The following is a 15,374-nucleotide window of genomic DNA, read 5'->3' as shown; positions in this document are numbered from 1 at the left end:
CCCTTATTCTAATATTTTCAATTGCTCTACCCATCGACCACTGTCGACAACTATTGTTGTCACAACCACCTTCGATGAAAACTCCAGCAACTGACTCCGACCGTCACCTTCATGCGACTAACTCTAACTACCAATTCTAGGCTTCGACAACCACCTCCGATGACAATTTCGGTGACCCAACTCTGACGACCACCTTCACTCGACCAACTCCGACAATCAATTTCAGGCTTTGGCAACCACCTTCGACAACCGCCTTCGTAAGCTCCGATAACTACCTCTGACTACAAACTCAGATGAAAATCACCTTTGATGATCAATTTCGACGACCACCATAGAGCGAGCAACTCCAACAACCAACTCCGTGTTTCGACAACCACCTCAGATGAACAAACTCCAAATTTGGAGATTTGTTCTTTGATGATCCTCCAAATTTGGAGGAACTGAAAGTAAAATTGTAGAAGAAATGTGTTGGCATTCCATTGGCTACTAAGATGATGGAGGAAAATTCAATAAAAAAATCATGACAAAGTAAAAATACAAACAAACAATAGGAAGAAGATGAAAAGGAAGAAGACGATGATGAAATTCATGGGGAAAAATTAGGAATCAAAAGTTTTGATTTCTCTTTACTTTCTCATTTTATTTAACCATATTTCTGAAAAAAATGTAGTGGGTTAATTTCTATTCATTACTGAAAAAAGAAAGAAAGAAATTAAAGCTTTAAAAATTAAAAGAAAAAAAATTGCAATCCATACTTTATTCAAACAAAAAATGGGTAAAATTATTGAATGAAAAAGTTTCAAAACAAAAAGTAATCATAAAAGTAGATTATTTAAGTCTCGTTTGGTAACCATTTCATTTTTTATTTTTGGTTTTTGAAAATTAACCTTATTTCCTCCCCATTTCTTATAATAATTTGCAATATTTTATAAGTACAGTGGTTGAATTGTTAGTCAAAATTCAAAAACAAAAACAATTTTTTAAAAGCTATTTTTTTTTTCAAAATTTTGCTTGTTTTATAAAATCATTGGTAAAAAGTAGATAGCAAAGGAAAAAATTTGGAGATGGAAGTAATGTCTATAAACTTATTTTTCAAAAATAAAAACAAAAAACAAAATGGTTACCAAACATGACCTTACAATTAAAAATACTCCACCAGATATCCTAGACATATGAACTGGTACCCCAAACACAGACATATGAACTTATACCAAATAACTCTTACCTCAAACACAAACATATGAACTCCATAGATATATAAACTCCACATACATATGAACTCTAGACATTTTATCTCAACTCAACGCCTCAAACCGCCCCTTAGTGTTTTCCTTTATATCTAACACCTTAGTTTTGTTCTTATTACTTTCAAAGCGCAAGACAAAATTCAATCATGTTCATGGTTACCTCTCGCTACAAATTAGTACATCGTGTAGATTTAGATATGTGTTTCACCATTGTTTTATTGTTTTAATTCATTCTGAAATGCTTCATTACTTAGCTCTCGATTATGTTGAAGGTTTAAGCTCCCCTACTCTTCATTTAACTTCAGAAAGGAATCAAAACGTATATTTATAATCTAATATTGTTCTTTTGAATACTTCTACATCAACTAACAAGTATGAGACAAATAGTTAACACTTGAGGTTTCAACTAAACTACGACAAACACATTAACTCTAGATTTGAAATCTTTATCAAACAGCCCCCATCCCAGAAGAAGTATGCTCCTCAGGAGAACTAGCATCCGTAGGCTCAATCCTTCTCATCATGAAGCCAGACGGCTTCTCTGATAGATCTTCCTCGTCATTATATACATAAGCAAACCCCCCATGTCTCGTTAAATCCATCCCTGCCATTTCATCTTCCCTTGATATTCTCAATAGTTTCGCTTTGTTTAGCCCATAAAACAAGCCCCCCATTGTCACAGACACCCACCCGACAATCGCAACTATCTCCACCACCTGTGCTGCCAGTAGCTTCCGTCCGCCACCCATCAACAATCCGTACGGTCGCCCAGCTTGATATACTTCCCCCACATATTTCTTTGTCGCAAATAGTCCAGTGAATATCAAACCCCACGCCCCACACCCACCGTGCAATTGTGCTGCCTCTAATGGGTCGTCATAGCTAACCCTCTCGGCTAGCTTGTTTAACCCAATTAACACCCACGATGCTACGAATCCACATATCACTGCGGCCCATGGCTCCACAACGGCGCAACCGGATGTGATGGCGGCAAACCCGCCTAAGAGACCGTTGCACACATCAATTACATTCCAGTGCCCAACTAATAAGCGCTTTGCAAAGAGGGTTGTTAAGGCAGCTGTGCATCCAGCTAGTGTTGTGGTGACTCCAGTTCGACCTATGGCACTCCATTGTCCGTAGTAAGGACGACCGTCATTGTAGGATTTGGAGATTGTTAGGAATGAGCCGGGGTTAAATCCGTACCAGCCAAACCAAAGGAGGAAGGAGCCAAGGACTACGAGTGATGCACTATGACCACGTAGGGCGACGGATCGACCCGATCGGTCAAACCGACCGATTCGTGGGCCTTCGATTAAAGCTCCCCAGAGACCAGCTATGCCACCAACCATGTGGACCACACCTGACCCGGCGAAGTCGATTGCACCTGAGTTGAATAGGAGGTTACTGGGTCGGGTTGGGCTGGCCCAACCGTCAGCAGACCAGAACCAGTGAGAGACTATAGGGTAGATAAAGCCGGTTAGAATAGTGGAGTAGATGAGGTAGGCGACGAATTGAGTTCGCTCAGCTATGGAGCCACTGGTTATGCCTGTTAAGAATATGAATGAAACAATACTATTTGTTACAATCCATTTATAAAAGTACGTTCATTTAAGCTTTTCACTTTTTGTCGGAGCTCAATACTTATTCACACACACTCTCTCCCTTGAGATTGAAAAAAACTTTTGAGTTTAACTGCAAAGAAGGAGATTCTTTATTTTGCTTCATTGAAATGTATATAACTAAGTCCACCTCCAAATTAGATGGATCTTAAATGTATTTTTTTTAAAAAAAAATCTAACTACTTTTACCTAAATTTTTAAAATCTCATTCCGTAACTATTTGGTTTTTGCTTTTTTGTTGTTGAAAATTATTAAGCTTATAGACACCACATATGTCTTAAAATTTGAAAATAGGAAAAAAATAGCTTTTGAAAACTTGTTTTTGTTTTGGAATTTGGTTAAGAATTCAAGTACTGTTCTGCAAATTATTATAAGAAATTGAGAAGTAATAGGCTTAATTTTCAAAACTAAAAACAAAAACTAAACACTTACCAAATGGGTGGTCTAAATTTTTTTTCTCCAACAAAATTGGGATGTCATGAACATAAAATAAAACAAAAATTATTCAATCTATTTACAGCCACACAAGTTTTGAAGGTTTAAAAATACAAATAAAAATTACTTCAGAGTAAGCAATAAAAAAAATTGAATTCATCGATGATTTAGCAGTGTGTTTTGAATTAAAATGTTGTAGTACCATTTAATTTTAGGTCGAATATTAATATTGATAAAGGGAAGTTTGTAAGTATGAAGAATAGAAGAAATTTAGATATAATTAATATATACCTGCAGCAGCAATAGCAAAGGCCCATTGATAGAGAAAGAAGCTATAATCAGTGGAGGGGTTGGGGATATCGGAGAGGTCAAAAAAGTGGCGGCCGATGAAGGAGTTGGAGGGGGCACCAAAGGCAAAGGCAAAGCCAAAGAGGTAGTATGAGAGGCCACCGGCGGCGGCATCGAGGACGTTGGTGAGCATGATGTTCATGGTGTTTTTGGCACGGACCGAGCCAGCGCAAAGCATGGCGAAGCCGAGCTGCATGGCGAAGACGAGGTAGGCGGAGAAGAGGAGGTAGGTGTTGTCGACGGCGTAGGTGGTGGAGTTGAAAGTTGTGGCTATGGTGGTGAATCTTGAGCATAGGAACTCGGCTATGGCGGTGGAATTTGTGGTGGCTGTGGAGCCGAGGAGTGGCGCCAAATCGGAAGGTCGGCAAGAAAGAGTGGCCATGGTGAGAGGTAGCTTTAGAAAATTGGAAATGTGTGTGTGAAGGGGAGAGAATGTTTGGTTGAGCTTTATAGAGGAATGTCAATCTTTCTCACATGGAAGGACTTTCAATTTCTTTTTTTTTTCAAAAAAATATTTTTTATGTTTATTTTTTTTATTTTTTGTTTTTATAATATGTGAGATAGAGAATTTGGGCCACGTTTATCTCAAAGATAACATAATAAATCAATGGTTATGTAAAAAGTGGGTCCATTTAATTACTTTTTGTTCTTTACTTGTGTTCCGTAATCATAGTAAAATGTGGGTTCTACTTCCAAGTCTGTAATCGAATGATGCAATCTAATAAAAAGTAGAGGATGGTCAATCTAATTGCATTTCAGACTTATATGGACCCACTAGCAGATGGCATTACTATTATACGGTTACTATTGTTATTGTTACTATTACAATATGAGAATTATGAATCTGTTACATTTACTATCACCATTACTCTTATAATTATTGCTACAGTAAAAGTGATGAAAAATAATCCAATTACGTTACAATTGTGGTTTATTACAAATCTCACTGCGATTACACCAATTTTCATTACGGGTAGATAAAAGTGGTCCTACTTCAAAAGAGGTAGTACACATTAATTTTCTTTTTGAGCTATTCTCGATTTCACTTTTATTCTTCTATTGTAATACATTAACATATGATTAGTTCACTGTATTACATTAACGTACGATTAGAGAGATTTCATAATCACTGACCAAATCTACCCAAAAAGAGTGATAATAAATTAATTAAATTTCCAGATTTTAAAGTTCCATCTATTTTGTCCTACATTTCAAAAAGTTGTTATTTTTTTTTTTCCAAACTTGTGTTGAAAATCTAGTTCTTGTACTTTAATTGAAAAGTTTCAATTTATCTCTCAAATTTTAATTTTGTTAAAATAGTGAAACACGGTCTTTTTGGAAATAGTTTATAATCAAATTGTTCTTATACTTTATTTGAAAAAGTTTCTCCTTCATCTCTGAAATTTCAATAGGTTTTCATTTATCATTGACAAAAACTCAAAATTGTTTAAGAAACTAATACATTTGACTAACTACCTATGTGGCTTCAAGCACTTGTCTAATATAAATTCCTATAACATAAAACGATTTGAAGTTCAGATTAAAATAGTATGACTATAAAAAATACTAGAATTAATTAGACCTTTAAATATCGTTGAGGATAAAAGGGTTTGCATGTACAATGTCAGATGGAGAAGAAAACGCACAAAAAATATATATATTGGACCTATAATGTTGGTTTAAAAACAACATTATAGGTACATTTAATGAGACTACAATGGTTGTTTAAAACAACATTGTAGGTAAATCCCCATTTTCATCTCCTTAGATGCACGCTTGAAAATTTTAGTTCTTTTTTTTTTTATCTCAAGTTTTTCTTTTCACCCTTTCACCCACTTTCGTTCTGCCACCACCATTGTAGGTAAACTCCTACTTTCGGTCTTCTCGCTATCATTCTCGACCCCACGCTCCGTTGGGAATGACCCACAACTACCAAGGCTCACAGCCCATGGCAAGTTTATGCTTGGGAGAGAATTCCTTGTTCGAAAGATTAAGAGTTGGAAGTAAAATATGAGAGCTCTCTAAAAGGACTCGTAAAAATAGTTATAGTGATAGTTAAGGCTTTTTCCCCAATATGCATGTGGTTGCCTGTGCGAGTTCAGGTAATCTTGTCAAAAAGATACTTTTTCTTTTTAATTTTTAAAACGTTATGGACTTAATTTAGATACAAAATTTTTAGTGTGCAATAATATCATATCTGAAAAATTAATTTCTTCCAAATCTAAACGTTTTTCTTCTTCTTCAAAACTACATCCAACCTATTCCAGTGTCACAAAACTCTAATCTCCAATCATCATTTGCTTTTTCTCACCGATTTTGAGCTCTCTCTTGATTCTAAGCCTTCCTCTACTAAATGCACCTTCAAGGTGGGTGTTATGCTAACTTTGGGAGCAACGAGCATAAACGATTCGCATCGAAGATGTGTCGAAATTGATTTCAAGATAGTAATTTTCGCAGCACAACACTTTAGGTCTTGAATTAACAATGGATAATACTCTCGACCTCGCCCATTGACAAATCTACTCTTGATCCATTTTAGGCCCATTTTTCAAGCTTATATCTACTCTTTACCCTTTCTCTTTCAATCCGCGCCACCTACTTGACCCGTCCATGCCTTAACATCACAACTCTCGACCCTACTTAATCACATTAACAAAAATTGATATTGAACACCTTTAATAGCATGTCCTTCGATGGTGGTCATTTATCCATCCAACATCATACCTTTAATAACATATCCTTTGATAGGCGACCAACGATATTATAGCCTAATTTTGTACCTGTGTTATGGTTTAAATATGAAATTAGTTTGGAAATTTTGAAGGCTGAAGTAGAATAATTATAAAATTTATGGGCTAAAATGTAGAATTCAGACATAATAGAAAATTAAACAAATAATTATTTTACATTTGATTTGTCAAATAGTCATATATAATTTAGAACATAAACATTAGGAAAAATAAATCAGTTTCTGAAGCCTCTAAACTTGGCGTTGTATCCCATTTAACCTTAAATTTTTAATTTCATCAAATTATCTATTATATTTAGATACGCGTTACAATTTTAACCTTAAACTTTTAAAAGTATCACAGTTCTAACCTTTTTAATAAGTTATCACTCCAAATATAGTTTAAAAAAATTCTCTTTGACGCTCAATGGATTATAAAATATAGGTACAATATTAAATTGGTAAAAAAAAATAGTTCTAAGAAAATTTGATATTGGAGTTAAAACTATTTTTTTTTCACTAAAAAACATATGAATTCTAACCATGTTTTTTTATTGATTAATTTATGTGTTTGTCAAACTTATTTTTTGCAATTTTATTGTATTGAACTCATGAGTTTATGAAAATCTTTACAATGTTTCTTTCAAAATTAGTGCGGCAAATTAGAAAAAATATTGAACTAACCATTGCATCACTTATTTAAATTTAAGATCAAATTTGATGAAAATGAAAGTTTATGATCAAAATTTATACTAGTTAATAAGTTCGTGGTCATAAAAGTTTATTTTTCCTAAATATTAACTAAATCTATATATTTTATAATATCACACAGTATGATTCACATTGTAAACTAATTAAAGAGCAATACTTGGGTGCATCTCGTTATCTTTATGTATTTCATTCTCACCATACATATAAATAATAATAAAATGTTTGAAGAAAAAAGTAAGAAGAGTCTACCACATGACAAATTATGATTGGAAAATTTTGTGGGATATATATATAAAAATAGGTGTAGCTTGAGATGCACTAAGTATTTTTATAATTAAATAAGGATTATATATAAAATTCATCATCTATATTTGTCTACTAAAATCATTTTTTTAAATGAAAATTTAAATTAGCATTTTTTGTGGTCCTAAAAAGGAGAGTTTATGTTAGGGATGCATACAACACATATGTTCAATTATTGGGATGGAAGGTAGGGAGAAAATAATCTGAAAAAATAATAACCAAGTGGAAAGAATCCTTAGAATGGCTTAAAATCACAAGTGGGATATTGGGATTCGTTTTTGGGAAATTTTCAGATGCGAAAAAAAAAAAAAAAGTCAAATTATTTATAGAAATAGTAAAAAAAACAATGATAGATACTGATAGACTTTTATCAACGTTTAATCGTAATAGAAATTGATAGAAATCTATCATTGATAATAGTTGATAAATGTCTATCAATGTCTATCAGTGATAGAAACTGATAGAAGTCATTATTAAATTTTGTTACTTTTTGTAAATAATTTTTCATATTTTTCTATTTTTGAAAATCTCCTATTCTTTTTTCTATTTTTAAATTATGTGCTACAATGTACGTATTTCTTAATCTTGAGATTTGAAATATTTTGTAACTTTTATGTTTAGACATTCAATTTAACGATATAGAACTATTAGTCACATTAAATGAGGTTTGAAAATATAAGATTTGTATAACATGTATTGTTTTAAATCGGATAAATGAATAGGTTATATAGATTTTGTACTTTAAAAAAGGAAAAGGAAAGAAGAAAAAAGAGGTTATAGAGATTTTAGGGTAGTGTAACCTAGCTTGTATACATTTTGTAGGTTTATATTTAGAAAATGTTAATATGAAATAAAAGTAACATTTAAAAGTATAGAATTAAATAGTAAAATTAATTTTTAGTGATCAATATTGTGTTTTTTTTAATAATTTTGAATGTGACACGTGATTTTAACAATTTCAAAATCATTTGGAAATATGCATTAAGTCAAAATTATTCAAGAAAATAGTTTTAATAAGTGTAAGTTTATGAAACATGGATTTAAAAGGTCTAATTAAAATTGTGTAATATTTTTCTTTTTCTTTTTTTTTCCCTAAAATGTGTATGTATTGGAATAGCATAAAACAAAATTGGAAATAAAAAATACTGTTAAATTTGTTGATATGTGATAATATGAATGTATGTAGAGTTTTATATAGCTATGAAGTTAACAAAATTTATATATGTTAAATCCAGCATATCTAAATTAGTATATTAGTGTATTGGAAACCAAGAGGTAAAATTTTTCATTCTCTAATAGTACAAAAAAATATAAATAAATAAATAACAAAAATTTTAGGGAAAAAACTTTATCAGAAGAAGAATATAGAATTTGACCCAATTGTTTTATCATTAGGCATGGAGAGAATGGGAGCGGCTGACTTCTTTTGACTTGCAATAAAGTTATGTTTGCTTTAAAATATTTAAAACTGAGGGTAAATATAAATTTACATCGTTAAATTTTAGACTTATATCAATTAAAATCATGAAATATTAATTATATTAATTTAAACCATAAACTTTTATAATGATATGAATCTACACCTCTCTAACTTTTGTACGTTTGACCAGTTATCGTGTAAAACTTATAGTTTGAGTCAATTAAGCTCTTAAATTTGTATAAGTCAATCAATTACAATTATTTTTGATAATCATTGATATGCATTGATACTATATGTAGACTTCTTCAAATGACAGTTTTTATAAATGGAATATGAGAATAAAAGTATTCACAATTCTGAAAAATTCTAGTTAAGAGTCTGAATTGATTCATTTATCATAGTTAAAAGGTTTAATTGATACTCTATGTAGACTTCTTCAAATGACGGTTTTTACAAAAGTTCATTCAAATTTATGCAATTATTAGTTCACCATTTATATTGATGCAATCCCTAAAGTATAGGAGTATAAAATGATATTTTATCTAAATTTTAATTTCAATGACTGTTTTCAGATGCAACTTATCAAGTACGTGGTGGTTTAGGTGGTTATGTATATTGAATTGGTGCATTATATTGCATCGTATGAAAGAGAGAAAGAAAAAATGTGTGTGTTTAATTTCCTCAAAAATGATTTATACCATTCAAGCTTAGAGGAAAACAACCAAATCTTTAGAGAAAGATAAAGAGGAAAACAACCCAAAGAGACCAAACTTTCAAAGTAAAAGAGTAATAAAAAAGAAGAAAATTGGAGATAAATATATACATAATTATTGTCATTGTTTTTTAAATATGTATATATATAAAAAAGGATTTAGTTGTTACCGAATAGATTTTTCATGACTCACTCGTAATTTTTTATGGCCTCTTTTTTTTTTTTTTTTTTTTTTTTTTTTTTAATATCAATAATATAATTGTGATTCTTAGATTTATATTGTATATCAATTTTAGTTTTTTCTTATGAAGTACTTCATTTGAAGCCAAGAATCCATATCAGATACATATCAGATATCGATACTCCCAAATAATTCTTAGATCCATATATGACATACGATTTGATATATCTATTTTCACGCTTACTTTTTTTAAAAGAAAAAAAACAAAGTAACTCATCTAATCTTTTCCAATCTAAAACTAGACAGCCTATTTAAAAAGCTCATTATTTGAGTTCAAAACTAAAAGAAAAAAAAAATAAAAGAACAAACCCCAGAATCATCTATTTTCATTCACATTTGAGTCCCCACAAAATCTATCAATATATAACCCACTTGGATATTTTCAACAATTCAACGAATAAGTTCTTTGTTTATCTCCATACTTCTCCCTCTAATCTTCTTCTTGGATCAATATGATCACTTTTCTATTACATTTTATTGACGATTGTACTTCAACATCTTAGGTGTTGCTTTTTGTATTGTATTTCAGTGTTTGTATTGTATTTTGTGATATTTTCATTAACTTGTGTGCTAAATTTTATCTATATTCTAGATTTTTTTAAGAAAAAGAAAACGTATCTTCAAGATATCAGTATCCTAGTTTTTTAGAAATTGGCATATCACTATATTATATCGTATTCTATCGTATATGTATCCATATCTGTGTTTCATAGGTTCTTTCTATGAAAGAAAAAATTTGATTTGTCATAAATGAAATATGTTATGCCGCTTTCATTTCCTCTATATTCAAGCTATTTATGTCTCTTCCAACTATTTTATAATTTTTAAAAAAGTTGCATGATATGATTAAAATTAGAAAAAAATTAATATATTTTTTCTTTCTGATTTCACATGTGTCACACATGTCTCTTATCTGGCTAAATAATATGCACAATCAATTACCATCCTCGTATGTATATTGACTAATAACATTATCAACTTTCGCCAATTTACATATTTGAGCAATTCAATTCTACAGGATGACTGATTTATTTCGAGTTTTCAATATTTCTTATATTTTCTAACGGTTCAACATTAGTTCAACAATCAAATCAAACAAAACTAAACTAATTAAATTTCTAAGTTTATTATTTGATGAAATCATTATATTTTTTGTTGAACATAAAAAAAAAAAAAGTAATATTGTTATTTGAAGAACAATTCTTTGGGAATTCAGTTAATTTTTATCTCAAACTTTTAATTTTTCAAAATTTTATTTTATGAAATTGAAAGCTTAAAAAGAGAAATATTGATTGACCTTACAAATTCCATGAATAAATTTTTATTTTTTTCCCCTTCATTGTTGGTTATTAATCAGCATAAATTGATTTTTTTTTTAAAAAAAAACATGATATTATTTAGTAACTTGTAAATTGTAATCTCAATCATCACAAATTGAGCATATTTGTGGACAGTTGAGTCGGAACATTTTGAACCGTTGAAATTTATTTGGACAGATCTGTCCACTATCTGCTTTTCAATACCGGATCTTTGAAGACAGTTTTGATCACTTAAATTGAAACACGTGCAATGCAATGGACACACATAATTTTATCCACGTTCATGATAACCATAGAAATAAAAATAAAAATACCTAAAATATTGAAAAGATTAATACTTGAGTATAGTCTTTGTGGATAATACAAAGGTAGAATTTTAAACAAATTGGACGAAAGTTCTGCGTTTTATTGAAGAGTAAAATAAGTTTTAATATGGCCAATACAAATGAATCAAACTAACAGAAAAATACTAATCCACCAAAAGAAGTGGTGCAAAATAGAAAAAGAAATCTAAATAACTAAGTTGCTAATCCAAAGAGATTTTATTCTATCAAAATAAAAACAACTTAATAACAAAATAACTTAATACTCCCTCCCTTGAACTAGACACTGTCAAGTATGGAGTTCATCTGGTATTTCACGTATTCCCAACAAATTTTGAAGTTTCTAAAATAACTTCTAATTTCAGGGGCTTAGTCATCACATCAGCAACTTGGTCTTTAGTCCCGCAAAATTCCAATTTGATCACATAATCTTTAACTAAATCTCGAAGAAAATAAAATTGTATATCTATATGTTTGCTTCTCTCATGCATGATTAGAGTTTTAGAGAGTTTAATTGCAGAGTTGTTATCACGCATAATTGTTATGCCTCCATCTTGCTTAAGTCCTAGTTTTTCCAAAATTCTCTTCATCCACATAGCTTGGTAGGCACATGCTGCTGCAACTACACATTCAATCTCAATGGTTGATAAAGTTACCAACGGTTGTGTTTTAGAAGACCATGAGACAATGCCTAAGTTCATTAAGAATACATATCCATCTTTGATGTCTCCAGCATAATTAGAATCAGTGAAAGCAAGAAGTTCTTCACCTTTACCATGTGCATAAAATATCCCAAAATTAATGGTCCCTTTCAAGTACCGAATTGCTCTTTTAGTTGCTCGTAAATGTAATTCTGTAGGCTTCGACATAAAACGGTTGATTATGCTGACAATGAACATCATGTCTTGCCTAGTGGTCGTTAGATACATGAGACTTCCAACTATTTGCTTAAAATATGTTTGATCAACTAGATCTCCTCCCTCATTGTTATGTAACTTAGAACATGGTACAATGGGACTGCACACAACATTGCTATTTTCCATTCCAAATATTTTAAAAACATTTTGGGCATATTTTCTTTCATAAATATATATATACCATCTCTGTTATGCAATACTTCAATGCCCAGAAAAAATCTCATTCTCCCTAAATTTGACATATATTATCTTTAGGATCTTGTTTTAGGCCGTATAATGCCTTTTTTAGCTTATATACTTTATGCTCATTTCCTCTCTGCACATAACCCATTAGTTGATCTACATAGACATCTTCATTTAATTTTCCATGAAGAAAAGCAGACTTTACATCAAGTTGAAAAATCTTCCATCTTTTTTGTGTTGCTAAAAATAATATCATACGGACTGTATTCATTCTTAAAACTGGTGCATAAACTTCAGAATAATCCACTTCTTGTTGTTGTGAATAATCCTTAGCCACTGATCTTTCTTTGTATTTATTTATCTCTCAATGTTCATTGAATTTTTTTTTTGTAAATCCATTTCACCCCAATTTTCCTTGCACCTACTGGCAATTCAGTCAATTTCCACATGTCATTTTTCTCAATTGCGGCCATCTCAAAGTCCATTGCCAACTTTTGTTTAGGACATTTTAATGCTTCCTCAAAGTTGACTGCGTCTGTATCAGTCTGAGCCATGTCAGCTTCAATGTTGTCATCATCTAAAAGTCCCCCTCCAGTAATATAATCGTTCAAGTAAGCTGGAGCTCGTGATATTCCTCCTCCTTCATTTGTTGATGATGACACATTGGAAGAGGATGTTGATTGTGGGCATTGATCACAATTCTCCATGTTTGTATTGGTCTCACCTTCTTCATGATTGAGAACATTTTCTTCAATCAAATCGACATTGCTCTCACCATCTTGCAGTTAAGGGTTCATCAAAATTTGTTGGATTGAGGTTTTATCTCAATCCCATTGTTTCTCTTCGTCAAAAACAACATCTCGACTTACTACAATCCTTTTTGTAGATGGAATATAGAGTCGATACACTTTTAATTCTTCACTGATGCATAGAAGGACACAATGAAAGCTTTTGCTACTTAATTTCTCTCTTTTTCATCGGGTATGTGCACATGGGCAATGCACCCAAATATTTTGAAATGCTCCACATTGGATTTTGCTCCGCTCGATGCTTCTTATGGTGTAACGTCTTTTTCTGCTAATGTTGGACTTCTATTCAACACATAAACTGCCCAGTTCACTACTTTAGGCCAAAATACTTTTGGCATTTTTTTCTCAAACAACATGCATCTCACTAGGTTTATCACGATTCGATTTTTCCATTCTACTACGTCGTTCTGTTGGGGAGTGTAGGTTGTGGTTAACTATCTTCTAATATTATGCTGCTTACAAAACTCGCTGAAATCTAGTGAGTTAAATTCTCCTTCCCTATCAATTCGTAAACATACAATGGGAAAGCCAATTTCTTTTTCAACAAATTTCTTAAAGTACTTAAACATGTTGAATGCTTCCGACTTTTTGCTTAAAAAATATAACCCAGTTTTTCTTGTAAAGTCATCTATGAAGCATAAGAAATACCTTTTCTTATTATTTGACATTGGAGAGATTGGACCACAAATATCTGCATGTATCAACTGTAATCTTTGAGTTGCCCTCCATGTGCTTCTTTTGGTATTGAGTCTCTATGTTACTTTCCAACCAAACAATCACTACACGTAATTGATTCAGCAGTTAGTTGTGGAAGTCCACAAACCATATCTTTAACATAAATTGTTCTCAAGCCTTTATGGCTTAAGTGCCCATATTGATAATGCCAAAGATAAGTTAGGTTTGTTGAGGTAATGTGGAAGCAAGCACCTTTCTCCTTGTTGAGTTGTAATTGCACCTTTACAATGAACATTCTATCGGTCGTCATCTCCGATTCAATAATTAACACCTTTTATGGGTGATAAATATTGCATTTTCCTGCCTGAATTAGAACAGAAAGACCTCATTCTTGGAGTTGTCCAATGTTTAAAAGATTTTTCTTTAGTGGAACATAAAAAACATCAGTGACCACATGATAATTATTATTCATACATAACCTCACCTTTCTTTTTCCAAGTACACTCATTTTGGTATTATTGCCCAATTTTACTGAATCTCGGTAAACTTCATCTAACTCATGGAATGAAGCTTTATTACCACTCATATGATTTGAGCAACCTGAATCAAGAAACCATATGTCCACATGTGAAGCATGATTCACATCTACATAGGATATTAATAACATTTCTTCTTATTCATTCAATTCAACATAGTTGGCCTCCTCTAGTGTTGGGCATTCATACTGAAAATGACCAAGCTTATGACATTTGTAACATTCAATGGTTTCCTTATTGAAAGGTTGCCGTCCTCGACCTTTACCTCTGCCTCTATAGCCTCCTCGTCCTTAAACTTAATCTTCATTTCAATTTTGATCATCAATAATCACTTTAAAAGCTTGCTCCTCAACTTAGTTTTTGCAAAACTTTTGCTCATATAAAATGAGAGAATTTTGTAGTTCATCAATTGAAAGCATATCAATATTTTTAGATTCTTCAATTGAGACTACCACATAGTTGAATTTCTCAGTTAAGGTTCTAAGAAATTTTTCAACAACCATGATGTCATTTACCTATTCTTCATTGGTCCTCATTTTGTTGTGATAGTTTTACTTGATTTCATTTCTAGAATCTCAAAGTCACATTTCAATGCTTGGAGAGAGTTGAGTGTTTGACCTATGCATTTTCTTCATACTTTTTCTTCATGGAATCCCATTTTTGGTTTGTTGTGCATTTCTCCAAAATTTGCTCAAGAAGAGTGGTTCTATAAATAGTTGAAATAGATAATTCTTAATTTTGAGATCCTTCAATATCAAATCTTTGTATTCCTTTTGCTGCACCTCAGACAATGTCTCTCCCTTTTCTGGTTCTTTGTAACCAATTTCAATTAGGTGCCAATAACCTTT

General features: G+C 31.6%; 1 protein-coding gene across 1 annotated transcript; it reads right to left on the bottom strand.

Annotated features, from left to right (window-relative positions):
* Positions 1–1,541: 1,541 nt before the first annotated feature.
* On the bottom strand, positions 1,542–4,070 carry LOC120080190 (ammonium transporter 1 member 2-like). Its single transcript, XM_039034761.1, has 2 exons — positions 3,593–4,070; positions 1,542–2,793 (listed from the first exon to the last, which is right to left on the bottom strand). Exons 1-2 carry the CDS (start codon positions 4,029–4,031, stop codon positions 1,697–1,699), a joined length of 1,536 nt encoding a protein of 511 aa, XP_038890689.1. The 5' UTR covers positions 4,032–4,070; the 3' UTR covers positions 1,542–1,696.
* Between the last annotated feature and the right edge of the window lie 11,304 nt (positions 4,071–15,374).

Source organism: Benincasa hispida, chromosome 6, assembly GCF_009727055.1.
Source record: "Benincasa hispida cultivar B227 chromosome 6, ASM972705v1, whole genome shotgun sequence".
NCBI classification, from domain to species: domain Eukaryota; kingdom Viridiplantae; phylum Streptophyta; class Magnoliopsida; order Cucurbitales; family Cucurbitaceae; genus Benincasa; species Benincasa hispida.
The sequence above is the reverse complement of the archived record's forward strand: the minus strand, read 5'-3'. Positions and strand labels throughout refer to the sequence as shown.